The sequence below is a fragment of the Trachurus japonicus genome, chromosome 6 (assembly GCF_045865225.1).
Source record: "Trachurus japonicus isolate A0001 chromosome 6, Traja_1.0".
NCBI classification, from domain to species: domain Eukaryota; kingdom Metazoa; phylum Chordata; class Actinopteri; order Carangiformes; family Carangidae; genus Trachurus; species Trachurus japonicus.
This window is the reverse complement of record NC_140912.1, coordinates 6,088,453-6,116,063: the sequence shown is the minus strand read 5'-3', so window position 1 is coordinate 6,116,063 and position 27,611 is coordinate 6,088,453. Positions and strand designations below refer to the sequence as shown.

Here is a 27,611-nt window from a genome sequence, read left to right as displayed (position 1 = left end):
CGGAGAAGCATGAAATCAAGTTTAATAATACTTGGTAGGAACTGGAAATGCAGCGTGTGTTGTTGTGCTTATAGCTTTCATTTTAAACTTCACCCCACAGACATCAGTGACCTATTTCCTGTTCCAACTTCTGTTCCTGTGTTGATGCACAAAGTGGGTTGCCTGTCTCTATATGGTGATTGCCCCACATACAGTATAGTACGATGCAGACTGCAGTAGTAAATCTCTCTGTGACTCAAAGAGCTTTTCCAGATCAGGTCTGGACGGGGTCCAGCAGGACGTCTTCAGGCTAGACGAGTGAGTGTCAGGTCAACTTGTTTACCTCGTCCAGCCGTCGTGTCTGGGTGATTTAATGACCCTCCCTGTGACATGAGTTGACCTGGTGTGTTTGTGTGTGTTTATCTCTTCCAGGACAGAGGACGCTCCACCACAGAAGTGATGTCCTAGAGAGCGTGGTGCTCGTCAACCCTTCAGTAGACACTGTTGTATCAGAGGTAAGTCAACATGCTCTGAGCTGAAGTACATGTACAGTACACTTACATACACTGCCCATCCCAGAAAAAAAGGCACGTACTCTAATATTTCGTTGGACTGCCTTTAGCTTTGATTTCAGCGTGCAGTTGCTGTGGCATCATTTTAAAAAGCTTCTGCCATGTCACAATATTTATTTCTGTCCAAAGTTGGATTTATTTTTCAAAGATTCTCCATGGGGTTCAGGTCTGGACTCTGTGGTCACATTGGACCACTATCCTTCCAGTCTTTAATAATGTGTTGTCAGCAGTCTCCTTAGATGTTTTATTTGCTTAATGCCAATAATTTGACCCTTCTGAAACATTTTCCATGACAACAGGATGTGTCGTCCAACATGGTTGTTTAAGAAATGAGACTGCATCAGTTAGGGTTAGATAAGTTGTTGCCAGCTGAAACATAATCATCCATGCAGTAATTATCCAATGGGAGGCTCTTATCTATTAGCTTTAGTTCAATCCAAGTGGTGACTTTTTTTTGGACGGGCAGTGTAGTAAGTACACATGCTCACATTTGTTGTTTGTGACTTTTAACCTTATTGCCAGTGGGTTTTCTAATGATACTGAAACAATGTTTTTTCTATAACCCAATCAATGCATCACTCATTTTTACACAAAACCATAAATTTGGATTCTGTAAAATTCTTGTAAACCAATAGGTGACCAAGATACTGTCTTTACTGAATGGCACACTATACAGTATGTACACTGACACTGTTTCTAAATGACCTTAAACCACATATTTGGGGTGTTGTTTATCTCAGTTGGTAGAGCAGCTTCTCGTATCGAATCCCGACTCGAATCCCTTTGCTGCATGTCATTCCCCCTCTCTCTGCCTCCCCATTTCCTGTCTCTCTCCATTAAGAACTATCAATTAAAGGCAAATGCCCCCAAAATATACTTAATTATATTATATATATTATTTGTATGTCTTTGACATTTCAGTGCATGCCAGGCCCAGCACCATATAAACATGTCTCTGTATGATATCTTTACTGTGCAAATCTAGAGGTTATGATTTAAACTGGGACCTGTCTCATCACAGAAATCTAGATAATGAATCCAGCCAGGCACCATGTTCCTGTTTGGTACTTGACAGTTTTTAATATTCGAGCTACAAGCACAGTCAGTCACTACCAGAATAGTTCTGAGATCAGACGCTCCTCCTCCTCCTCATCACCAGAATCACCTCTTCACCAGGGGAAGTAAGAAAAAGACTTCAGAGTCGTTAACATTTCTGTATTTTTGAAAAAAAAGAAAATCAATCTTCATAACTTTGACACATTTTACAATGAATCCTCTTTTGTTAGTGACACTGGTATTTATTTTCTCTCTTGGCAGCCGTTGTCTGTCCTTCACCTGTCCTCTGTCCTCTCTTCCTGTGTGTGTCTGTCCCAGATCCAGTCTCTAGTCACAGACTCAGCAGGACACAAGCTCCTGGTCTTGAGCGGCCAGAGCTCAGATCACGGTGGCCTTCTTCTCCAGACTGGGGTTTTCACCTACCAGACCTTCTCATGTGTCTTTACTGATCCTGGGGTGAGTCCAATCTGCCGTCCTCTAACATTTAAGAACAATCACAACAATGATTTATAAACTGGAGAACAATCGTTGTTTAATGAGTAATCACTGTGATAGATGCAAGAAATGTATTTGTTGTTCCCTCAGTAGAGGAGGACAGTGCACAGTGACTTGCTCCTCTTTATTCAAACAATGTCATGTTGGACCACGGCCCTGTGTTTTCATCCACTTAATATACACTCTCAAATACATACTGTGTTTGAAACTAGAAACTCTTTGGATATATAAACACATCAACAGTGAGTGAAAAATCAGTGTTCTCTTCACAATTTAAGTTCATCTATTCATTTTATTGAGGTTTATGCTTATGCTAAAGGGTAATTGATATTTTGTTATTTTTTATTTGCCCACTAGATGGTGCAACAATGAGAAAAGCAAGGAGAGAACAATACATGTGATACAGATAATGACTTGAATACAGCATTATGTAATGATTATATCAGATGCTTAGTGTGATGTTTAAGATGAATAAAGAAGAAGAGGAGCAAATCTATGTGTAGCCCTACTCCTTCATCTCTTGTAGTTTGTCCATAAACAAATAGAAACTAGTTTCATCATACAAAGGATTATAGGAGAGACAGGTATTTGTACCCCAACTGACACAGTGTTCAGTTGGAAAAATGGTTTTCTTTCTAAGAATACATTTTTTTTTTAAAGATTGTCTTCTGACAACTGCAACAAAGCATAACTTTATTAGTCTTTATTTGTACAACACAAGTTTATCACATTTGTGAATGCATCATTGACTGATATGTCTGGCTGTCTTACCTGCAGGTCAGGGAATTACTGGGCACAACAGCCCCCAAGCAGCAGGCTACACTTACTGTGTCCTGCCGCGGGGAGGTGGGCTGGAGCTCCCTGGGACAGCAGCAGACCCTAAGGGAGTTCCTGGAATACAGACTAAACCCTGAACCCGTTCTCCGCAAGATGGAGGGCGTCACCGAGTTCACAGAGTACATCTCTGAGACGGTGGACGTCCCTTCACCGTTCGACCTCCTGGAGCCTCCCACCTCCGGAGGCTTCCTGAAACTGTCCAAGCCGTGTTGCTACATCTTCCCCGGTGGACGAGGAGACTCCGCCCTCTTCGCCGTCAACGGCTTCAACATCTTAGTGGATGGAGGCTCTGAACGGAAATCCTGTTTCTGGAAACTTGTGCGTCACTTGGACCGCATTGACTCAATTCTACTCACACACATCGGCGCTGACAATCTCCCAGGAATCAATGGGCTCCTTCAGAGGAAGATCGCCGAGCAGGAGGAGGAGCAGTCTCAAGGCTCCACCAACTACAGCGACTGGATGAAGAACCTGATCTCCCCTGAACTGGGCGTGGTTTTCTTCAACGTACCGGAGAAGCTCCGTACGTCAGAATCGAACCTCAAAGTGAAACGCAGCATCGAAGAGGCCTCACTAACTCTGCAGTACCTTAACAAACTAGCAATCAAACCAGAACCTCTCTTCCGAGTGGTCAGCAACACTATTGAGCCCATTACTCTGTTCCACAAGATGGGAGTGGGCAGGTTAGACATGTATATCCTCAACCCCGTCAAAGACAGTAAAGAGATGCAGTTCTTAATGCAGAAGTGGGCTGGAAACAGCAAGGCCAAAACCGGCATTGTGCTGCCCAATGGGAAAGAAGGAGAAATATCTGTGCCCTACCTGACATCAGTTACAGCCTTAGTCGTCTGGCTCCCTGCCAACCCTGCAGAAAAGATCGTTAGAGTGCTGTTCCCTGGAAATGCACCACAAAACAAGATCCTGGAGGGGCTGGAAAAATTAAAGCACCTTGACTTCTTGCGCTATCCTGTAGCCACACAAAAGGACATTGCCTCAGGAGCTCCGCCCTCTGTCGTTAAACAAACCAAGTTAAAACAAAGAACAGATAGTAAAGAGAGTCTAAAATCCTCCCCAAAGACTACTGCAAAGTCAACAAAGAAGGAAACTGACGGACAAGATGATATGTCAGCTGCCACAGAGGCAAAGAGCGACTCTGTGAAAGACAATATATCAGAGAAAAAAGAAGAGAAAAAGCCGACCAAGACAACAAAATCCAAGGCCGATGTGCCGGAGAAGAAAAAACTCTTGAAAGAAAAATCCTTAAAAAAGCATTCGAAGGAAAGGGTGTCAAAAATGGATGAGAAAAAGGACAAGGAAAAAAAAGAAATCAAGAAAGTAAAAAAAGATGACTCTGGTAAAAAAGATGAAAAGAAAGATGTGAAATCCAAAGAGGACAAAAAGAAGGACGCATCCAAACCTGAGCTGAGAAAAATCACAAAGCCGGACCTAAAACCACTGACACCAGAGGTCAGAAAGACATTACATAAGGCTAAAGCGTCAAGTAAAGCCAAAACTGGAAAAATCAAAGCAGCTAAGGCTGAACCTAAACCAGAGGAGCCAAAAGCTGAAGTCATTCAACCTGAACCCGTCCAGAACGGAGCTGTGGAGGGCACGTCGGCTCCTTCCACACCTGAAGACCTCACCCAGGATTTCGAGAAACTGAAAAAAGCTGAGGTTGTAGCTGTATCAGCAGAACCGCCAGAAAGCTCCGAGGTTTCACCTGAGCCTCCGGCACAAGAGAAGGAGGAAGAAGACGAAACTCGACCTGAAATCCCAGCTGCCTCAAAGTCTCCTGAGACCGAGGTAACAGCCCCAGAGGCCAAAACCGAAGCTGAAGACAAAGACAAGGAATCGACACAAGAGAGAGAATTAGAGGAGGCCCAAAAGTTTGAGGATGAGGGAGCAGCAACTCAGGATGAGGAAGAGGAGGAGGAGGAGGAGCAAACAGCCCCAGCTGCTGAAAAGAAAACAGAGGAGGAAGAGGAGGAGGATATGGGAATAGGCGAGGAGGAAGATGAATCAAATTTGAGGGAAGCAAAAGATGATGGGCTTGATAGAAAACATGAGATAGAAGAAATGGAGAAATCAGAAACTGTCTCAGCTACAGTTGTAACACAAGAGCAGTTCCACTTACCTCCATCCAAGGAACTGCCAGAGGAAGAGGAGGAAGAGGAGGCAGTGGAGAAAGCTGAACTGGAGGAGGTGGAGGATCTGGATGTCATAGCAGATGAAGAGATCAAAGACAAACCTGAAGATGAGGGCGAAGAGCAAATGATCTCTGAAAGCAAAACTGCTGAGACAGCTAAATACGAGGACGAAGAGGAGGAAGGCTACCTGTCTCATGTGGGAGGGGCCACAGCGCCCATAACCTCAGTGGCTCAGGGGGCCGCGGCAGCTGAACCCGTCTCCTACATCCAGGATGAAACCATCCCTGGATACTCTGAGACAGAACAGACCATCTCCGACGAGGAGATTCACGAAGAGGCGGAGGAGAGGATTCCACACCTTCAATACGACGTCGGTGCCTACGACATCTCTGTTCCAGACCAGACCGAATCCTTCGTCAACATTCACGGTATGCGAGAGATACAAGCTGCAGCCCTGACCGACAAAGGCTTCATCCCCGCCGTGCAGGAGCAGGTATCTGTGTTCACCAACATCATCACCGCTCCTCTAGCAGAAGAGGAACACGTGTCCTCTGCAACTTCCATCACAGAGTACGACAAAATATCCTCCTTCCCTACTTCTATTGCCGAAGATCAGTCTGTAGCATCTGCTGTAACGCCCCAGGCTGAGGAACCACCCAAAAGCCCCGTTGCCCTACCGACCCCACCGGACGCTTCGCAAGGCAAAGAGCTTCCACTCTCTGCTGGAACTCTTTCACCGCCTTCCTTAGAAGACGACAAACAAACCAAGTCTCCATCAGAAGACATACAGCTTCCTGTAACAGAAGTAAAGGCCGAGGCTAAAGCTCCTCATGCTGAGGAGGAAGAGGAAGAGGAAGAAGAAGAGGAAGAAGACCAAACTCCCAACGTTGAGATTTCACTTGAAAAACTTCAGGAGGGCTATGCTTCATCCCAAATCTTACAGGAGAAAGAGAAAGACATTGAAACGCTTGCGCGCTCTGTGTCTCCTGTTTCCAAGCCTACACAGGACACCAAACCAGCTCATCTTCCAGTGGAAGAGGAAAATATATATGCAGTTGCACCTAAAGATGTTTCATCTGTCGTGCCTACCAGACCTTTTGGATCAGACTCGGTAACTTCAGAGAGTGAGGATCGTTGCTTCAGTCCAGATGATATCACTGTGAAAATGGCCTCCCCTCCACAGTCTGGACCCTCTAGTCCAGCTCACTCTCCGATCTGTCAGTCACCAGTGGAGGACAAGATGAAGGCTTTCCCCGTCCTGGAGCTGCAAAAGCAAGAGGAGGTTCTCGCTGTCGTCACTACAACTGAAGAAACTAAAAAGAAAGATGAGGCAGAAACAGAGACACAAAAAGATGCTGACAAACAGAAAGCAGATCAACATGTAGAAGCTGCAGCATCTTTGGAAAAAACGCTTGAAAAGGACATCAAAGAGGCTCCACTGATGATGGAGCCAGAAAAAGACATTACACCCGTGCCAAAATATGAAGGCAAACAGGAAGAAACAATCCCTATTGTTGCTGCATCTTCAACAGAAGTTCAACCACCCACATCAGGGAGGGATTCCCCCGTCTCATCCGCACAACGTGAGGAAGATGTTGGGCTCAAAGACAAAGAACCTAAAGTGCCTGTTGCAGGTAAATCTCCAGAGCGGGAGAGTCATTTCTTAGACGATGACGATGATGAGAACAAGAAGGATGACGATGATGATCATGATGATAAATCTGCAGTTAAGATCATCAAGGTGGAGCCAGAGAAAGAAAAAGATGAGGAGAAAGAGGAGTCTGTCATCAAAGAAGACATTTCTGCAGTCACATCCATCATGGACAAGAAGGAGGAAGTTAAGGATGTTACTTGTGATATTACACCTGTGAAGGACCAGCAAACTGAAAAAGACATTGTCATCAGTACAGATGAAAAAGAGCCTGAAAAAGTCCAGACTCCTGAATTTAAAACTACTCAAGACGCAGAGATGGAAATTTTTGCTTCAGAAGCCAAACTAATCAAAGATGAAGAGCAGAAAGTCACGCAAAAAGATGATGATTTTGACCTCAAAGACAAAGCTGAGGTAAAGGAGACAGAAGTTAAGAAGGATTATGTGTCTGATAGTAAACTTTTGAAAGAGGAGGAAAAGAAAGAGACTGAAACGGTTGATACAGTTGATATTACATCTGTAAAGGCTGAAGAGAAAAAGTTTGAAAAGATCCAAGACACAGACATCGACATCGGGGAGAAAGAGACAGAAAAGGTTGGTACAGTTGATATTAGCTCCACAAAGACAGAAGAGAAAGAGATGGAAAAGATCGAAGATGCAGACACCAAAGCTGTTAAAGAGGAGAAGAAGGAGGAAATGGAAAAGGTTGATAAGATTGTTATTAGCTCTATAACGCCTGAAGAGAAAGAGATTGAAGAGGTCCACATTGGAGATATCAAACCTGTTGAGGATGAGCCTGTTGAGGCAAAGAAAGACGATATTCCCTTTCAAGAGCCCACTAAAGATGAGGAAAAGAAAATAGAGACAGAAATATCTGAAATTAAAGAGGCAGACATTAAGAAAGAAGAGAAAGAGATGGACAAGACAGATGTCTCTGCTACTAAGCCCTTTACTGATGAACAGAAAGATTTGAAGAAAGAGTTAGGTGACATCACTGTTGCTGAACAAGAAGAAAAAACCTCAGGTAAAGATGATACATCTGCTGTCACTGTGAAGGAAGAAAAGGGGCAAGAAGTTTGTAAAGATGCCATCACCACAATCCTCACTAAGGAGGAGGAAAAGGATGTAACTGTGAGTAAAGATGAACTTCTTGTTGCCGAGCCAACCACAGAACAAGACATAACGGTTCAAGATGATAGCTTGGACACAAAACCTCCCACGGAGCAGGAAAAAGAAAAGACGGAAATTAAGGATGATTCCCTGGTCTTCAAACCTACAGCAGAAGAAGTTAAGAAGGATGACATAAGCAAAGATGATACTGCTGCTATAACATGTACTGTAAAAGAAGAGGAAAAAGATGAACTGCCATGTAAGGAAGATACTTTGTTCGTCAAACCAACAGTTGCAGTGGAAAAGGAAGAAAAGGAAAGCAAAGATGATACCATCTGCATCCAGCTTACCAAGATGGAGGAAGAAAACCTAATGGTGTGTAAAGATGTTGATTCCTCTGCTACAACAGCCAAGGTAGAGGTAAAGGAAACACTTAAGGATGCTGCCAAACCAGAGGAAGAAAAAGAAAAAGAGCAAGAGATAAGTAAAGACAAAGATGTCCCTTTTCACATCAAACCTAAGATTGAAGAAGAGACAGATGTAATCATTTCCACTGTCAAAACACCTGAGGATGAAACAAGCACAAAGGCTGACAGTTTTGTTGCTAAACCCACCATGCAAGATGAAAAAGAAAGAGATGTCAGTAAAGATATCTGTGTTGCTGAATCAATAGAAGAAGAAAAGGAGAAAGCAGTCAAATCATCCAAGGAGGAAGAAGTGACGATTCTGGAACCTAGTACTGATATTAAATCTGAAAAGGAGGGAAAAGATATAGAAAAACATGAGGAACAAACATCTGATATCAAACTCAAAGAAACAGAAATAATTAAGGAAGAAACATCTGACATCACACCTGAAATAGACACTGAAAAAATAAAGGAAGAAATATCTGAGATCAAACCTGAAAAGGAGGAAGTAACTGACATTAAACATGAAAAGGAGGAAAAGGAAACTGAACAAATTAAGGAGGAAGTAACTGACATTAAACCTGAAAAGGAAACTGAAAAGATGTTGGAGGAAGTAACTGACATCAAACCCGTAAAGGCAGAAAAAGACACTGAAAAATCGACAGAAGACACATCTGACATCAAACATGAAAAGGCTGAAAAAGACACTGAAAAAGTGAAGGAAGTAATTGACATCAAACCCGAAAAGGATGAAAAAGATGCAGAAAAAGTGAAGGAAGTAACTGACATCGAATCCGAAAAAGACACTGAAAAAATACAGGAAGTAAGTGACATCAAACCTGAAAAGGAAGAAAAGGAGACCGAGAAAATAAAGGAAGAAACATCTGACATCAAACCCGAAAAAGAGGAAAAAGACACTGAAAAAATACAGGAAGTAATTGACATCAAACCCGAAAAGGAGGAAATAGACACTGAAAAAGTGAAGGAAGTAACTGCCATTAAATCGGAAGAGGAGGAAAAAGAAACTGAAAAAGTGAAGGAAGTAAGTGACATCAAACCGGAAAAAGACACTGAAAAATTAAAGGAAGTAAGTGACATAAAACCCGAAAAGGAAGAAAAGGAGACCGAGAAAATAAAGGAAGAAACATCTGACATCAAACCCGAAACGGAGGAAAAAGACACTGAAAAAATAAAGGAAAAAATCTCTGATATCAAACCCGAAAAGGAGGAAAGAGACACTGAAAAAGTGAAGGAAGTAACTGACATCAAACCCGAAAAGGAGGAAAAAGACATTGAAAAATTAAAGGAAGTAACTGACATCAAACCTGAAAAGGCGGAAAAAGATACGGAAAAAGAGAAGGAAGTAATTGACATTAAACCCGAAAAGGAAGAAAAGGAGACCGAGAAAATAAAAGAAGAAACATCTGACATCAAACTCGAAACAGAGGAAAAAGGCACTGAAAAAATGATGGAAGCAACTGACATCAAACCGGAAAAGGAGGAAAAAGACACTGAAAAATTAAAGGAAGTAACTGACATAAAACCCGAAAAGGAGGAAAAGGAGACAGAGAAAATAAAAGAAGAAACATCTGACATCAAACCTGAAAAGGAGGAAAAAGACACTGAAAAAGTGAAGGAAGTATCTGACATCGAACCTGTAAAGGCGGAAAAAGATGCAGAAAAATTAAAGGAAGTAACTGACATCAAACCCGAAAAGGAGGAAAAAGACACTGAAAAAATTATAGAAGTAACTGACATCAAAACCGTAAAGGCGGAAAAAGACACAGAAAAAGAGAAGGAAGTAATTGACATTAAACCCGAAAAGGAAGAAAAGGAGACAGAGAAAATAAAGGAATCTGACATCAAACCTGTAAAGGAGGAAAAAGACACTGAAAAAATGATGGAAGCAACTGACATCAAACCTGTAAAGGAGGAAAAAGATGCAGAAAAAGAGAAGGAAGTAACTGACATCAAACTGGAAAAGGAGGAAAAAGACACTGAAAAAATGATGGAAGCAACTGACATCAAACCTGTAAAGGAGGAAAAAGATGCAGAAAAAGAGAAGGAAGTAACTGACATCAAACTGGAAAAGGAGGAAAAAGACACTGAAAAAATGATGGAAGCAACTGACATCAAACCTGTAAAGGAGGAAAAAGATGCAGAAAAAGAGAAGGAAGTAATTGACATTAAACCCGAAAAGGAAGAAAAGGAGACAGAGAAAATAAAGGAAGAAACATCTGACATCAAACCTGTAAAGGAGGAAAAAGACACTGAAAAAATGATGGAAGTAACTGACATTAAACCCGAAAAGGAGGAAAAAGACACTGAAATAGTGAAAGAGGTAACTGACATCAAAACTGTAAAGGAGGAAAAAGACACTGAAATAGTGAAAGAGGTAACTGACATCAAACCTGTAAAGGAGGAAAAAGATGCAGAAAAAATAAAGGAGGTAACTGACATCAAACCCGAAAAGGAGGAAAAAGACACTGAAAAAGTGAAAGAGGTAACTGACATCAAAACTGTAAAGGAGGAAAAAGATGCAGAAAAAATAAAGGAGGTAACTGACATCAAACCCGAAAAGGAGGAAAAAGACACTGAAAAAATGAAGGAAGTAATTGACATTAAACCTGAAAAGGAGGAAAAAGATGCAGAAAAAATTAAAGAAGAAATATCTGACATCAAACCCGGAAAAGAGGAAAAAGATCGAGAAAAAATGAAGGATGAAACATCTGACATCAAACCTGAAAAGGAGGAAAAAGACACTGAAAAAGTGAAGGAAGAAATATGTGATACCAAGCCCATAAAGGAGGAAAAAGATACAGGAAAGCAGGAAAGCAAAGACGGTGCTGGCCTGGAAGTCATCACAGATGAGAAGATAGAATTAAAAGAAGTCACACCTGATATAAAATCCATCAAGGAGGAGTTAAAAGAAACACCAATAATGGAAACTCATGATACAGAGTCCAAGGTTAAAGAAGAAGAAATGGAAAAAGAGAAAGACAAAAGTGATACTTTTGATTATGTATCCATCAAGGACCAGAAGGTGGAAGACACTGTTGATACTACTGTCAAAACATCAAAGGACGACACAGAGGTAGAAAAAAGTGACATCTCTGACAAACCGTTAAAAACAGAGGAGCTTAAAGAACAGGGGGAGAGCGACACCTCTGACCACAAGCTGACTGAGGGGGAACTGAAGGTCAAAGAGGACGACACCACGACAGAGAAAGACACAGAAGCCACTGCAGTGCAACCAAAGGATGCAAAAGATAAAGAGCCACCTAAAGTTGAGCCCGTTGAGGAGGAAATTAAAGGTGCCATCAAACAGGAGAGTAGTGTTGTTGAATCCACCAAGCAGGAGACAGAGAAGGATGTGGACACTCCAACACTGACCACCACAGATGAAGATAGAGGGAAACATCATTATTCATTTGAGTCTGAACCCAAAAAAGACGATGAAAAAGACCTAAATCTTCCTATGGCTCAGACCGCGGAGAAGGAGAAGCATGAAATTGATATCTGTGATACCGATGAGCATAAACACAAAGAAACTGCTGAAATTCCTGGAGCGCAGACAGAAAAAGACACTTCTGGTGCTGCACCAGGTAAAATGCAGCCATCTGTAACACAAGTGAGTGAAGACCCACAACCAGCAAAAGAAGACATTTCTGTGTCTCCCCGTGACATCCAGGAGGAGAAAAAAGAACTCGATAAAGAAGCGAAGGTCATTGTTAGTCCAGAGGAGAAGACAGAGAAAGAAAAAGATGACACACATGTCGCTGAACTGAGCAAAGAACAGAAAATGGAGAAAGAACAAGAAAAAGAATACAGCTATGAGACAGAACACGTCAAAGATGAAAAAATCAAACCAGCAGAAGATGAAAAGACGATTCAAGAAAAGAGTGTCTGTGAGAAAAAGACAGATGAGATCACAGAGAAAGAAAAGTGTGACTCCTCTGATACAGACCACACCAAAGAGGAGAAATGGGAGAGAGAGGAGTTACAGGAGAAAGACCAGGACAAAACCATCAAACAGCCGGCGCCGCAGACCACGGCAGGAGAAACCGTGGCAACCAAGTCGGATTTCAAGCCTGCGTTTGCGGTTCAGTCCTCTGATGAAGACAGAGAAGATGAAGAGGAGGAGGACATCTGCATGGGAGGAGCAGGCTCAAGGCCTTTATCTGTGGAGCCAAGAAAACCAGATCATGACGTCTCGCCTGGAGGTCTGCCTTCATCTGAAACCGCACGGACGAGTGACCAAACAAAACCTCCAACAGCAGAGCAGCAGCCCACAGTGATCATCCCTACGCTCACCATGCAGGAGCCCTCCATCGACGAGGACGTCAGAGAGCCCGGCAGGGAGCAGTGTAGGCTTTCACCCAAGATAGACACAGATGTTGTGAAAACAGAAACACCTGCACCTTTAGCCAGGCCAGAGTCCAGCGCTGTCGACGTTGTCCCATCAAAGGAAGAGGCCGCTGGTCCAAAACAAGAGGCAGCTTCTGATGTGGCAGCTGCTAAAGTAGAACCAGTGTCAGAGTCCACCGAGAAAAAACCTGCGTTGTCAACGGTATCGAGCACAGATAGTCAACCCAGGAGCTGTACGCTTTCCAGCACTGAAAGCCAGTCCAGTGTGGAGGAAACACCACAACAAGATAAACTCATGCTGTGTCAGACAAGCTCAGGAGTCACCACCACCGCAGAGAAGACCAAGCCAGATGAGAAAGCAGGGAAGGAGGCGGAGAGGGAGATGGAAGGAGAACGAGAGGTAGCTTCTCCAGGGTTTTCACAGCCGTGTTCATATTTCATGTTGGACAAAGACTCTGAAGACGGCGGACATGTGGATGCTGCAAAAGCAGACGCTAAAGAAATGGAGAGCAAAGTATTGACCTCAGAGAAGGAGGAAATGAGTGGAAGCTTACAAGATGAGAAGCAAACCTTTGGTGCATCCAAATATGACCCGTATGAAAAGCCCATCCCTAAAGATCATGACTCAGACTCCAGAGAAGAGAGTGAGGTTTCTTTAGGTTTTGATCACACCTCTGATATCGGTATTGATGACAACAGAAGAACAAGCCAGTCTGAGGTTGGAGGGGCCATGTTCCTCCTCGATGATCATTACAAAGAAGAGCCTCTGTCCTTCAGCAGAGTCGACTACAGCCCGGTATCGCTCACAGAGAGTGAGAGAAGCAGCCACCACAGTCCAAGTGCCTCCCCTAGATATGAAGACAGAGAGAAAGGCCAAGAGGAGGAGAGTGAAAGGGAAGAAAGACCTGATACACCTTATGTTGACAAGAGCTTTTCACCCATAGACATGCAAGACAACAAAATGTCCCAAGCTGCTGAGTCTTATTCTTTCACTCCCAAAGAGGACAAACCTGAGAAATCTGAGAAAGAGAAAGAGGAGGGTAAGGAAGGTGCCGCAGCAGCAGCAGCTCTTCAACCGGGGGCGACCGCCGAAAGTCAGAAAGTTCCTTCCGGCGCTGCTGTTCAATCAGCAGGCGCATCATTAAGACAAGAAACACCCTCTCCCTCGTGGAGCCAATCAGATCCCGGTACCCAGGCTTCAGCCGCCCCCGCGGCCTTTGGAGAACTGACGGAGAAGAAAACATCGGAAAAAGAGAAGGAAAAATCTGCGGAGTCCCTGAAAGACAAGACTGAGTCCTCGGATCAAGAGGGCTCCCCATCCGGCCGGCACTCACCTGCTGAAAAAGACATTTTACCTCACCAGACATCACCTTCAGAGAGAGACGAAGCATCAGCCGATTCGAGGACCGCCCCAGCCAGCACCGTTTCAGGACACGGACGGGACGATAATGTTCTTGCCTCTGATAACAGTCAAATAAGCAGCTCTGCTACTTGTAAATCCATGTTAGATTTCCCCGAAGGAAAAGAGATGATTGATAAAAGGCTACTTGTAGAAGGGGAGGATTTCAATGTCGATGACGATGAAGACGAAGATGAGGATGAGGAAGAAGAAGAAGAGGAGGAGTTGAGCGATGTAGACGTGGAAAAGGGTGCTAGAGAGCAGTCTGAAAAAGAAATGTGCAGATGTAGTCCTGATGACAGCGCTGAACCGCCAGAGGTCGAGGACTCCAATAAGAAATCTCCGTCGCCTGAATCAAGTGTCCTCCAAGTGGAAACTGTGTGTAAACCAACAGCTGATGACGCCTCAGCCTCTAAAGACACAGAGACAGACCAGCAGGACCTCAGTAAACCGCCTCCATCTCCCACTCCGCTCAAGGAAGAGGATACAACTGATAAAACAGCAGCAGCCAAACTTCCTGAGACAAAGAGTGAAGATGTTGGCAAAACGACTCCATCACCAGACCCAGGTGCTGCAAAAATGGACGAAACCAAGACAGACAAGAGTCATTTGTCACCTGAAACAACCACAGAGAGAAGGTCGTCATCCACAGAGGAAACAACCTCCTCTGACGTACAAGGGTCAAAAAAAGTAGACGAAGACAAAAGGTCTCTGTCTCCAAGCTTTTTGACAAAAGATACTTGTCAACCCACATCAACCAGCAGCTCCAAAGACGGCTCTTTGCCACCTGTCTGCTCAGCTCTGCTAACAGGCAGCTACGCTGACATCGGACAGGGCAGGTCTGGAGATTATTCAGAGCATTTCTGCAGCGAGGAAAGTCGAGAAGAATTGAAGGAGGATAAGAAAGAAACACCTGTGCTCTCTGATGCCTCCCAACCACCCAAGCCAAGCGATGATGCTTATTTCAGCCAGGGAGACATCCAAGAGCAAAGTCACTCTGCAATACATGAGGAAACTACCTCAGCTTGCACATACACCACCTTGACATACTCTTCGTCAACATTCTCGTCCACGTCGTACAGTTACTCATCCTCAGCCTCAGCTCCAGCCCCTTTAAGCCAACACATTGGAGACAAAGTTGAATCCTTCACAACGTTATCAAGCTCTGACGTCCCTCTAGTCAAAGAGGAGTCATCCTTCATGAAAGCCTCCACCAGCTCCTCCTGCTTTGGAGGATTTCAGAGGGACGAGTACATGGAGGTGACGACAAAACCTGCAGCTAAAGTGTCTTTACCCAGTCAGTTTGAGGAGACCAAGCCGTCGTCTTCAGCCCTGCCTACCACTGCCAAACAGACTGAGGATCTGAGCGGCTCTGCAAAGCCTGAAGCGGACACAAAGTCAAGCACCGATAGTTTTTATATGCTAGAAACAAAGATTACAACATCCACTACAGCACCATCTCCACAACAAACTGAACCAGTGAAGGTGCCAGAGAGCTCATCCACATCAGAGGCTCACTTTGATGTCTCTCCTCTCCAAAGGGCTGACTCCTCTGACGTGTCAGCAGACGACGAGGAGCCTGTTACACTTGAAATGGAGGACAGCACCCTACCATGTCGTATTGAATGTCAAAAAACCCCAGTGACTGAGCAAAAAGAGACGTTTTCCTCAACGGCCGAGTCGTGCGTGGTAGAGAGTTCCGCTCGCGCCACAGAGACGAAGACCATCACCGTCACCTCCACCGCTGTTGTGTCTAAACCCGACGTGGTGTCGCAAACAACTCAACAGACAGCCTCATGTACTCCACTGAGTGACAGTGGAGCTAGCAAAACCTCATGTGCCATAACAGATGTGTCCAAACCAGAAGAGAAGAAGGAGAAACCATCAGAGGCAAAAGAGGAAAAGACGAGTGGAGCTATCACGCATTTGAAGGAAGAAGCAAAGGTGGCAGAAAAAGACAAAAAAGATGAAAAGACGGAGGTGGCCAAAAAAGATCCTGAAGTCAAGCAGAAAACAGAAGAAAAGAAACCAGAGGAGAGGATATGTAAAGACAGCACAGAGAAGGAGAAAGCTACGGCCGCTCCAAAGATGAGTGAAAAAGCAGAAGAAGCCAAAGCGAGAGAGGCAGTGGTGGAGAAAAGCCTGTTGGACAAACCACCAGAGAGATTAGAAGTTAGAAGGAGGAGCAGTATATCCGACTGGGAGCTGCTGCAGAGGCCTGACGACTGCCCAAGTGCCCCCCCTCCGGGTTACGGCGACGACGACGACGACGATGAGGAAGAGGAGGCGATGGAAGCCATGGAGTGGATGACCAGCGTCCACGGCGTGTCCCTGTCCCCTGCCAAGGAGTTGTTCAGGGCGGAGCGTCCCTCGGACCTGAACACGGGGGCCACCTCCTCCTCCGCCTCCCCCCCCGGCTACTCCTCCTGTGAATATAAACACCGCAAAGGAGAACTGTCCCCGTCCTTCATCAACCCCAGTCCTCATCAGCTCTCCAGCGACGAGGGCGAGGACGGCGGCGGCCGCAGCGACGACTGCCAGGACGGCGACGAGGACGATCGGGAGCAGCACTCGGTGAAAAGGAGGTCGCACAAGCAGAGGCACCACCCCCACGCCACGAGTTACCACGGAGACGCCGGGCAGGTGGCGCACCTGCCGCCCGGGGCCACGTCGTCCGGGCTGGCCGTGACGTTAGCCGGCGAGGAAACGCCGCCGACGTCGGTGAGCGAGTCGCTGCCGTCGCAGTCGGACTCGGACGTCCCCCCGGAGACGGAGGAGTGTCCGTCCATCACCGCCGAGGGAAATCTGGACTCGGACGAAGACGCGGAACATCTGCCGGTGGACAAATCTGCATCAGGAGCCGTGGGGGCCCATCATCCTCCGTCACCTAGATCCACTCAGAGGACCCACGACCCCCTCCCCGCTCCCATGAAGGACCCGCATCCTCATCCGCCCCACCCAGATGTGTGCATGGTGGATCCAGAGGCTCATCTCAACGACCACAGCAGCACAGAGAAACTTCTCAAAAAGGAGCACAAGTCCACCAAGGGCCTCAGGAAGGGCAAACCCAAATCTGCCTCCCCCGCTCGTAAGGGAGAGGCCAGGAAGAGGTCCTCCACTCCGTCGAAGCAGACCAAGGACTCGGCCTCGCCGCGATCAGCCTCCCTCAGGAGGAAGGACACGGACAGAAGCTCCCGGCTCATCAAGATGGCCGAGACTCAAGGCTCCAGGAGCGAGATCCTCAACCCAGGGAAAGGCTTGGTCAACGGTGTGAAGAGCAGTTCAGGTGGGTGACGACCTGCAAACACAACACAACATCAGCACACATTCAAAATAATTCCTATAGGCAAAGTGCTGCACACAGCAGAGTAGACCGACTTTGTGCCCTGCATATTCTGGTGTGTTGTGGTTGTTTATGTCTATTAACTGTCATAATGTACCAACATTTCTCCAAAAATTAAAAAAACAAACATTCAGACAAGGCATGGTAAGGTATCAAATGTCCAGCCTGTTGGATTTGAAATTTAAAAAAAAAACGTTTTCATTTTCAGAGGTTGAAAGAGAAAAGTGAATTTCCACCGTAAGCATTAAAGGGATATATCACAAAAATTGCCGATTGCCAATCTCTATAGTCTTAGGAGTAGGTTTAATTGTACCTTTAATTGTCAGTGCAAGCTGTTTTCGATCAGCGGGGCAGAGATGTGAACTGCTCATTTAACGCTAAAGGCATATGGTATTTCCGGCTTTCCCTCATCAAACTCATCAAATACACAATCCAACAACTCCAAAACACTCTCATGGACAAGTTGTGACCTGCACATTCACCACGCTATGAGATAATAACTGAACGTTACGAGACAGAGTTGTTTTCGAGGCAAATCCGTAGCCGGAACTACGTTCCAAACACGGCTGCTGGGCGGAGTGATTTCAAAAGCGCAAGGAGTTCCAAGTATTTGCTTCATGTGTCGTAATGTTACATAATTATGGCAAATGTGCAGGTAACAACTTGTGCATGAGAGTGTTTTGGAGTTGTTGGATTGTGTATTTGTGTATTTGGTTTGATGAGGAAAACGTAGAAATGCTGTGCAGCTAGCGTCTCTTCCCTGCCGATCTAAAAACAGCTTGCACCGACAATTAAAGGTAATGAACCTACTCCTAAAACTACTGTATAGGGATTATGGCAATAGGCAAATTTGCCAAAATGTTGAACTATCCCTTTTGAAAAAAAGCTTTAGATCAGATTTACTCCGATTTGATTGATGACTTATTCACATAATAATTTTGTGAACTTAACTGTGCTGTTTGGTTTAAATGTGAGTATTATGGAGAGTTGCTGGTGGCATATTGAACAGCAACATGCAAAAAGATTGTATTCATTATATATATATATATATTTTTTGGCTTTTCATGCCTTTATTCGATAGGACAGTTGAGAGTGTGACATGGGGCGGGTGCTCTACCAACTGAGCTAAACACCGCCCCTATTGTATTCATTATAAACTGTGCAGCCACTGGTATACAGTACCATGCAGTAATAAAGAACATAAGGATGATGGATCTGCAGCTTAAAAGTAATTCTATAAAAGTTCAGTGAAACATTGTGGTGCATTTGTCTTAAGAATAATTGTTGTAAATAAATAAATACATCAGTGAATAGAATGTGATGAGTTCAGTAGAAGAGAAAGCTGCCTCTGATGCCGTGTTATGTCCTCGTTCCTCTCCAGGTAACAACACACAGAAAACCAGTTCAGCCGTCCCTCCTGGACCGCCTGTCTACGTCGACCTGGCCTACGTGCCCAACCACTGCAGCGCCAAGAACGTGGACCAGGAATTCTTCAAGAGAGTACGAGCCTCATACTACGTGGTGAGCGGGAACGACCCGGGCAGCGGAGAGCCCAGCCGCGGAGTTCTGGACGCCCTGCTGGAAGGAAAAGCTCAGTGGGGCTCCAACTTACAGGTAACTGTGTCGTCTCAGCCTCCGTGTATCTCCCTCTACACACACGCATGTCCATCATATGTAGGTGCATTTATCAACTAATGTAGAGGACACTTGGTGACACTACATCTTTATAAATTAAGAATAATTATAGACCCGTGGTTCCCAACCTCCGGGGCCGTGGATCATTTGGTACCGGAGAGAGAGGGAATGAAAAAACTATAAAATTGTTTGTTTTGTTTAATTAACACTTCAGGTCGTTTTATTTTGGAAATTTTGTCACTTCATCTATGCATCTTCCCAGCGCTGCACAACTGACAGGCAGGTCCACAAGCATAAAAGAGTAAAAAACACACATCGCCAGGCACTGAAAACCTGCTCCCATTACAAACACACTGCATCTTTGTGAAGCTGAGTTTTCTGCAGCGACAGCAGCAAAACGAGGTGACAGAGTGGACTGGCCCACCAGCCCCAGATGACTGATCATATATTATTATTATATTATGGTGAGTTGTACGCAGCCTAACAATTGAATTAAAAACGTAAGGGAAAAACCATGTGACCGTCCACAACCATGTTTATATTAGAATATGTGTAATGTAAACAGGAGGATGTGGGCCGCGGCAAAATTGTCAACTGGTGATAATAAGATTGGGAACCTCCGCTATAGACACCATCTGGGGTTCAATGAAACACTGACACATCTCATCAGCAGCAAGTAACGGAGGGGAAATTGCTTTGTTGACTTGGGAGAGGGAGGAGGAGGGAAACTGCAGCCAGACAGGAGTCACAGTGTGTAGACGGCTGCTCGGTTAACAGAGGAAGTCATGTGTGGTCTACATGCTGCTGTCTGGAGGAGGAGGAGCATTATGACCATACTGCTATACCACCTGACTGAACAACTAAACCTGCTGCTTCTCCATGGTAACTGCAGGGGACAGACCATCATGCAGATACCTCTGCACTTCAGCTGTCTCCACCAGTGGTTCCCAGCCTTTTCCAGCTCAGGCCCCACTTGAAAATCTTAAAAATCTGTCTGCAGCCCAACTCTGATCCCATAAACAATACAGGGGCCAAATGATGTGTTTTTATTAAAATGATGTGAGAAACAAAACAAAGCAATGAAAATATTATATTTAAACATTTTTTAAATCATTTAAAAGTAATTAAGTTTTAACGTTTAAACCATTATTCATTATTTACAATGTTTTTTTGTTTTTTTTTCACAAAAATCATACTGTTTTGAATATGATTTTGGCAGTGGTGTAGTCTAATTTGTTGCAGTGGGTATACTGCTTTTTAGGTGGGTACACTGTCTATATGATACATACCTGTATCACAAAGACTATAATTAGATAGTTTTGTTATAGGCAAGGCAAGGCAGCTTTATTTATTTAGCACATTTTATACTAAGGGGCAATTCAATGTGCTTTACATAAAAAGAAACATTTAACAGTAACAATTGGAAAAGGGGAAAAAAACATAAAACAATCAATTTAAAATAATTAAAATAAAACCCAAAATAGTGAAAATTGGAAACATTAAACATACAATTAAAAGCCAAAAATGGCAATGGGAATGACTGGTCTACACGATCCTGAAATCTGAAACCCATTGTAATCTTACTCTGTTGCTGCTCCCAAAACTCTGTAAAATATTTCTGCCAAGATGCAGAAATCTATATTTGAGTGAGTTTCTGCATATCCCGTACATTTAGACAATGTCTGTGATGACAGACTGAGTGAAGGAGAGACAATGAGAATCTGCATGTTCTTTGTGTCCCCCCCATCAGGTGACTCTGATCCCGACCCACGACACGGAGGTGACCCGGGAGTGGTACCAGCAGACCCACGAGAGGCAGCAGGACCTGAACATCATGGTCCTGGCCTCCAGCAGCACCGTAGTCATGCAGGATGAATCCTTTCCTGCCTGCAAGATCGAGTTCTGAGCTTCACGAGCCCTGCTGTGCCCCCCCACCCCCCCTCCTGCCCCCCCCGCCCCGCCCCCTGTCATCTGCTCACAACACGGACAGAGCAGGAGCAAACAGCACTCTCTGCTTCTCCCAAGGCTTCTCGCTCTCTCATGGTACCGGTCTCAATCACATTTGCTGCAGCCCTCATCACACTAGATTCTGTTAGCCGAGGTCAAAGTCCCACCTCTGGGTTCATGCTTTCTGTGACGACGGGGTCATCATGAGTTCAATGGTACTTTATGTTTGTTTCCTCCTGTGTGTTAAATGTCTACACTAACACACCAACAGATATGGTAATAACTCAAATCTTCAATAACATAATCCAGACTGAAAGTTGTCCTTGCCTCATGTCTTTTGGACAGTGGACATCCTTGTCCGAAGATACATACTGTAGTGCCACAGTTCAACTATAGATGAATGTATGTAGTTCTCTTGTGGCTCAAATCACAATTCATTCAGAAGTGAAATAACGTCAGGAGGCAAATCGTACAAACGGCCAAAACAAGTGCCAAAACAGGAATTCTTATCAACTATTCCAAAAACACGTCCTACATTATCTCCAGAAACGACTTTATCGTTTCTTTCTCCTGTATGCACAGTGTTTGTAGAGGAGTAGGATTCTTTTCAGTTTCTTCATTTGAAGCTTTCTTCTCCATGAGTGTGCACGACAAAAGCTCATCCTGCTCACACACCATCAGTGTTTGGATTAACTCAATAACGACATAAATCGATGTTATGTTAAAAAAAAAAAAAATACGGAAAAAAAGAAAAAAAAAGGAAAGCAATGTTCCTTCTTGTCATTTGTGGTGAAGTTTTAGGAGGTGCCTGAAGTTGCCACACTTTGAAAATTTTTCTTCTCAGCTTTCACAGCTTAGCTGGTGCATGATGCTTGTGTTTTAGCTCGGACTCTTTCGGAGAGAACTGCATAGGGTTAATCCTTAATTTAGCCAGCCTTCAAGTGTGGAATGCAGCGTAGTGTAGATACAGGTGACTACACTGTTTGGCTGTCTATGCTCAAGTGAATTCAATAGGCGCCAGGCAAAGGGATGATGTTTCCACACTAATCATAATCATATCTGCTGGATGTAATGGTTCTTCTTTAAGTCTCTCTCATGGTCTTTGTTGGTTGTATGTACTCCAGTATACATATAGGGTAAATGTTTCTATATCAATACAGAGGTTATGTTAAATAAATGATATATTTTGTGATGATGCAGCAAATTCTGATCCTGACGTGAATGCAGCGTTTGAGAAGGTCTAATTAATATTTCCGTCATTTCCTCCTGTTCAGCTACATCTTTACTGTCTCTGTTAACACCATGACGCGATGGAACAAACAAGCAGTGACCTGTGACCAATGTAGCAAAGGAAGCTCGTCTGTTGGTGCCCCCTTCAGAGGGAACAACACGCCGGTTGGAACTGCAATATTTATATGTAGTGTTTGGCTTATTTTTCAGGAGAAAAATATATATATATATGAAGTGTGTTACAGGAGGCTTCTTTCATGTGCCTTTAGCTTGTGGTTTTGGAGAGAGGTGGACATTTTAGGGACATTTTGAAGCAGAGCCAGAAACCAGGGTCAATCAAGTACACCACTATGAAACAGAGGACCGATCAGTTCATACAGTACAGTATACACCCACAAAGTGTAGCCACACCCCGGATACTCACAAAATAGGACACTCGCCACTTTGGAAAATAACTTTGGACCTGTCTAATCGAATTAAGCATTAATGCCACATCCTGAAAAAAAGCCACTATGGAAAACTTTCAAACCAAGATGAATGTCTATAAGCGAGGAATTGCACCAAATAGGAACGCACTTTTCTGAGGTGGGAGAGCAGAGTTGAGGTGGATGTTTGTGTGTTTGTTTGCAGTTGAGACACAGAGAGTTAGTGTAGCAGCAGTCAACAGCTTTTCTCTGTAGAATAAAACCATATACAAGGTGTTCATCCAGACCGAAGGAGGACATTGTAATAATGAGGCGATGATCTTGATCTAATATTAATCCCAAGAGTAATATTTACAGAATGAGCATGAATGTTGATGATGATGGTGATGATTGTACTGGACCCAGATATAACGTAGGAATGTTTTAGAGGTACTGTAGTTTTGCGCGAGTATACGAAACATCCTCAATAGCTGTTTTTGTAACGCAGCATGTCAGTTATGTAGCGAGTGAGTTTTTTCTGTGGGTGCAGAGTGAAAGGTCTTTCTGTTTGTTCACAGCCAGAGGCGGGAGAGGCTCATCGGTGTGCTCACCTTGAATTTACACAAGGCCAAGTTTTTTTTTTCCTCATCTTATATCTGAATCTTTAGAGTAACAGATTTACATTTGCAATTCATTTTCTCATTTCTTTTTTGTTCATTGTAGATTTCTGCCAACGTAGATTGTTGTGTTTTTTTCTTTGGGTTGTTTTGGTTTTGTCTGAAGACACATTTGAAGCCGGGGGGTCGGGCCAGGCCGGGTGAAGCAGGGCAGGCTTGGATTTCCGAAAAAGGACTTTGTTTGAGCCATTGATGAGATGATTGTCAGAATCTTGCCAACGAAAAGCAGAGAGAGTCCTCTGCTCGCACAGTTCAACTTCGCCCAGTTCTTTACCTCAATCTGATTCAAAACATGGAAGAGCTTTCTTTAGAGAGCTAGAGCCTCTTGTCACCTTCTGCTAGCCTGGGACCAGTGCCATTTTCTTCACTTTGCTCAACTCTTAGCACTAGCACTACTTTATACCTCATCTTCCAAAGCCTAGCCTCCATGATGTTTGCTCTGCCTGGCCTGCCTTTCAACTTTCAAATCAAAGATGGCTGATTTACAGGGTTGCCACTGAGGGTTTTAATTTTTTTTTTTCTTCTTAAGCATAACTTGTGTCCATTATGCACTGTGTAAGCCTCAGTATGCATCTCATTTCTTCTGATGCTTCAGAGGCAGGCGGCTTCTTTTTTTTTTCCACTTGGGAGAATCGAAGTTTGATGTAGGTTGTATTATTAAAAAGCTGGGTACGCACAAGCACACACCCACACACACACACACACACACACACACACACATATATACACAGGCCCTTATCTGGAGGAGAAGTTGATTAACTGAAGGGCACGACGTGAACATTCAAAACGACTCCCTGTTTCACTTCACACCTACACATTTGTGAGAACATGTGTCCAAAGCAGGAAGACTCTTTTTAAACGTATGGATTCTGAGGATGGTCTGATGTGTTGTACTGTCTTTGAATAATGTTTTTAAGTTGGCAGATTCCAAATACCTGACCTTGATAGATGATCAAGGCATTAGCAGAACGCTGTGAATCACTCAATACTGAACTGTATGACTTTACAGAAGCCGAATGCACTATACAGGAGATCTATTTTTCTGAATGTAGAGTTGGTACTACCACATGAATGCTGCTGGATCAAAACAATAGACGAAAAAAATACATAAAAACTAAACAAAAAAAAAACTACAGAAAATCACATCAGCTTAGACAGAAATGAATTCCAAGGAAGAGAGCTAAGAACGCAGACAGATATCGCTTTCTGTTCTGGCAAATTGTCATTTCGATTCTAGTTCTGTTCTGAAAGAGGAGAAAAGTTTGATTTTTGAACCAAGATCCAATAAGAAACATATTGAATATAACACATCAGTAGTAATAACTGCAGCTGCAACTTTTTCCTTTTCCTGAATATGACTTGAAACACATGCAGACTCGAAAACCATCAACAAGATTAGACTACTGCTCCGCGTACGCCTGTGTGCTGTGCACAGGAGTGTACATATTGCTCTGGAAACAACAAATCCGAAAGATATAAACTTATCCTTCTTGTGATATTTGCGCATTTTAGTAACAGTATGATCAAAACTGCTAACTATTCCTCAAACCAAGACAAATACACAAATCGTTGACAAGATACAGAATGAAAAAAGTGCATCTTTCAATTTAATTTCATCACCATATCTGCATTAAAACAAATCATCATTTCATCACAATATGGTGTCATCTGTCCATCTAATCTTTCTGCATGTGATTTATTTAGTTATAATCCTGAATGTAATTGTTTAACATGGAAATAATAATAAAAAATACAATGCTATTTTAAAGAGGTATATTTGAAAAAAGCTAATTGTCTTAACTGGTACTGAAAAGACCTACAGTAATATAATACTGGGCTGTGCTTTTATTGTTTGCCCTATTAACATGTTGTTAAGAAGACGCTGTATTGGTAGTTCTGTTTGATTCTCTCTCTCTATTTTTGTTTTTTGTTCTTTTTTTGTTTTGTTTTTTGCATTGTATTAATCTTAGTTCTGTTTTTCTTCCTCAGCGCAATATTAAATATCTGTCTCTTTAAATCTAACTGGTTAAACTAGAATTACTGCAGATTCATTGTAAAAGGGAAACAGCCTGGTGATCATCAATTAAAGTACATTTAAATCTAAATGTGTTCTGGCTTTACTTTTCACATGAATTACATCATTACAATTGTGAATGATTAAAAATGATTACAATGTTACATTAACAGGAACCACATGACTAAAGAAAACTAAAGAGTCTATAGGGGCCCAACAGGTCAAGAGGCCCCTGGTCCAGAGCACCGCTACAGTATGAAGTGACTGATAGTGATTGAGTAGGAGTCACATAGCCCTTTTTTACAAACAGTTTGTCTCAAAGGTCTTTACACAGCATCATGACAACATCCTCACATCCACTGAGGAAAAACTCCCAAGAAAAAAAACATGAGAAAGCTCAGGGTGAGAGACAGAGGAGGGATCCCTCACCCAGGACGGACAGACGTGACATAGATGTTGTTATGTATACAGACAAGAAAACCGTTTACAACATGGAATATGGGAAGACATGGAAATGGAATCAGTGAGTTAATGAGCGCTGATGAAGGCAGCTTCTGGTGGACAGGCTGGACCATGTACAGGAACCAGAGCAGGACAAATTAATGAGAGTACTGGTTGGCAGACTGGTTCATTATCAGGGAGGGCAGGTCGGTTTAACAGCAGGGGAAGGAGGCGATGCAGGCACCAAGGCCAAACTACAAAGTTCAAGTTCAGTTAGAAATGTGCAAGAGGAGAGGAGAGGAGAGGAGAGGAGAGGAGAGGAGAGGAGAGGAGAGGGCTCCATGTATGTGTCCCCCAGCAGTCTAAGCCTACAGCAGCGTATAAAATGGTTCAGAGCTACCTGAACCAGCCCTAACTAAAAGCCCTGTCATACAGGAAGGTTTTAAGTCTAGGCTCAAATGTAGTTAGAGTGTCTGCCTCTCTGACCCATGGAGAGAGCTGGTTCCACAGTAAAGGAGCCCGGTAACTGAAGGCTCTACCTCCCAGTCTGTTTTTAGAGATACTGGGAGTCACTAACAGACCTGCAGTCTGGGAGCGGAGTGCTCTGGTAGGACAGTAAGGAATGATGAGGTCTTTCAGATAGGATGGAGCTTTGTCATTAAGATCATTATAAGTCAGCAGAAGGATTTTCCTACAGGAAATCAATAGAAACTAAATGGGAGGGATGTGCTCTCTCTTCTAAGTCCAACAATCCAGAGGCTATGTATCATCGTCACAGGTCTTCAATGTTTTTTCAGGCCAAGGAGGACCCCCAAACTGATGGAGAGATGAGGCATCATTTTTTTAAAAAATAAATATTTATAAAATTGTGTTAACGTTGTCCCTTTAATTAAACTAGGCCTAGTAGCCTACCATGTTTAAACGTACATACTGTACCCTGATACGAACCATAGCTGGATTCAATACTCAGCTATGGTTCATATAGGCTATTCATGGTCGTGCCACTGCCATTTATAAACATACCAATGCCAATATCGACTGTCTTTCAATAGAATGACAGGCTAATCACGCATACAAGCTATTCAAATTGAGGTTTTTATTCTAAGCATAAATGTGGAAACAAAAAACAAAACAAACAAAATTGTATAATCAATCAAAGGTTTCATGACCCCCCTGCAGAACTTCTGCGGACCCTAGGGGTCACACGGACCCCCTGTTGAAGACCTCTAATGTCATAATGTAGCCTTATGTAATGTATCTCACCCCCACCGACCAGCACCTGCTTTGGACCCAGTGCTTTGTAGGTAAGACATGTTTTCATTTTATAGGCCACTAAATGACTCAGTTAATCTTCTTCAACCCCCCAACTCTGGTATTATTATTAATAATAATAATAAAAAGCTGTAAATTGATGTATTTTATTTGATATTAGCATAAAACATTGATAGAATTTAGCTTCATGGGAAATAACAGTTTTGGGTGATAGCCTCCTTGACATTTTCTTGGTGTAAAATGATGATTTATGCCTTTGTTTCCCGGGCCAGATGTGGAATGTGTTAACAATGAAGTATTGGCTCAAACATGTTGATATTTTCGTTTAACATTACACATTTTAAAACAAATCGCTGTCAAAACTTTAATATTTGAGATGGCGACTGGGCCCTTTTTTAAAAAATGCTTAAAAATATAAATCTACATGTTTTGTCACCATGGAGATGATGGAACGACAGTTAGAACGTGCAGGTCCAGTCCGCAGGACCCGTTCAGTTTGCTTGTTGAAGCTGAAATTTCCTGACACAGTAATTGTCTGTGAACAAACGGAGGCTGAGACTTAAATAATAATTATAATAATAATAATTATGACAATAAAATGCGCCGTTCCACCCGTTAGTCCCATCA

At 43.4% G+C, this 27,611-nt stretch overlaps 1 protein-coding gene and 1 long non-coding RNA gene across 2 annotated transcripts in view; one reads left to right on the top strand and one right to left on the bottom strand.

The window, feature by feature from the left end:
- Positions 1–25,362, top strand: part of map1ab (microtubule-associated protein 1Ab) — a 100,029-nt gene extending 74,667 nt beyond the window's left edge. The window contains exons 3-11 of the mRNA XM_085778485.1: positions 412–494; positions 1,926–2,063; positions 2,880–8,442; positions 8,497–8,564; positions 8,679–8,762; positions 11,085–11,589; positions 11,620–17,307; positions 18,746–18,978; positions 20,750–25,362. Coding sequence (XP_085634611.1) covers positions 412–494; positions 1,926–2,063; positions 2,880–8,442; positions 8,497–8,564; positions 8,679–8,762; positions 11,085–11,589; positions 11,620–17,307; positions 18,746–18,978; positions 20,750–20,905 — 12,518 coding nt within the window. The 3' untranslated portion in view covers positions 20,906–25,362. The remainder of the gene's footprint in view (positions 1–411; positions 495–1,925; positions 2,064–2,879; positions 8,443–8,496; positions 8,565–8,678; positions 8,763–11,084; positions 11,590–11,619; positions 17,308–18,745; positions 18,979–20,749) is intronic.
- On the bottom strand, positions 8,658–9,052 carry LOC146985490 (uncharacterized). The gene is made up of 3 exons (XR_015035974.1): positions 8,884–9,052; positions 8,779–8,835; positions 8,658–8,748 (listed from the first exon to the last, which is right to left on the bottom strand). It is a non-coding gene; the product is annotated as an uncharacterized LOC146985490 (long non-coding RNA).
- Positions 25,363–27,611: the final 2,249 nt, after the last annotated feature.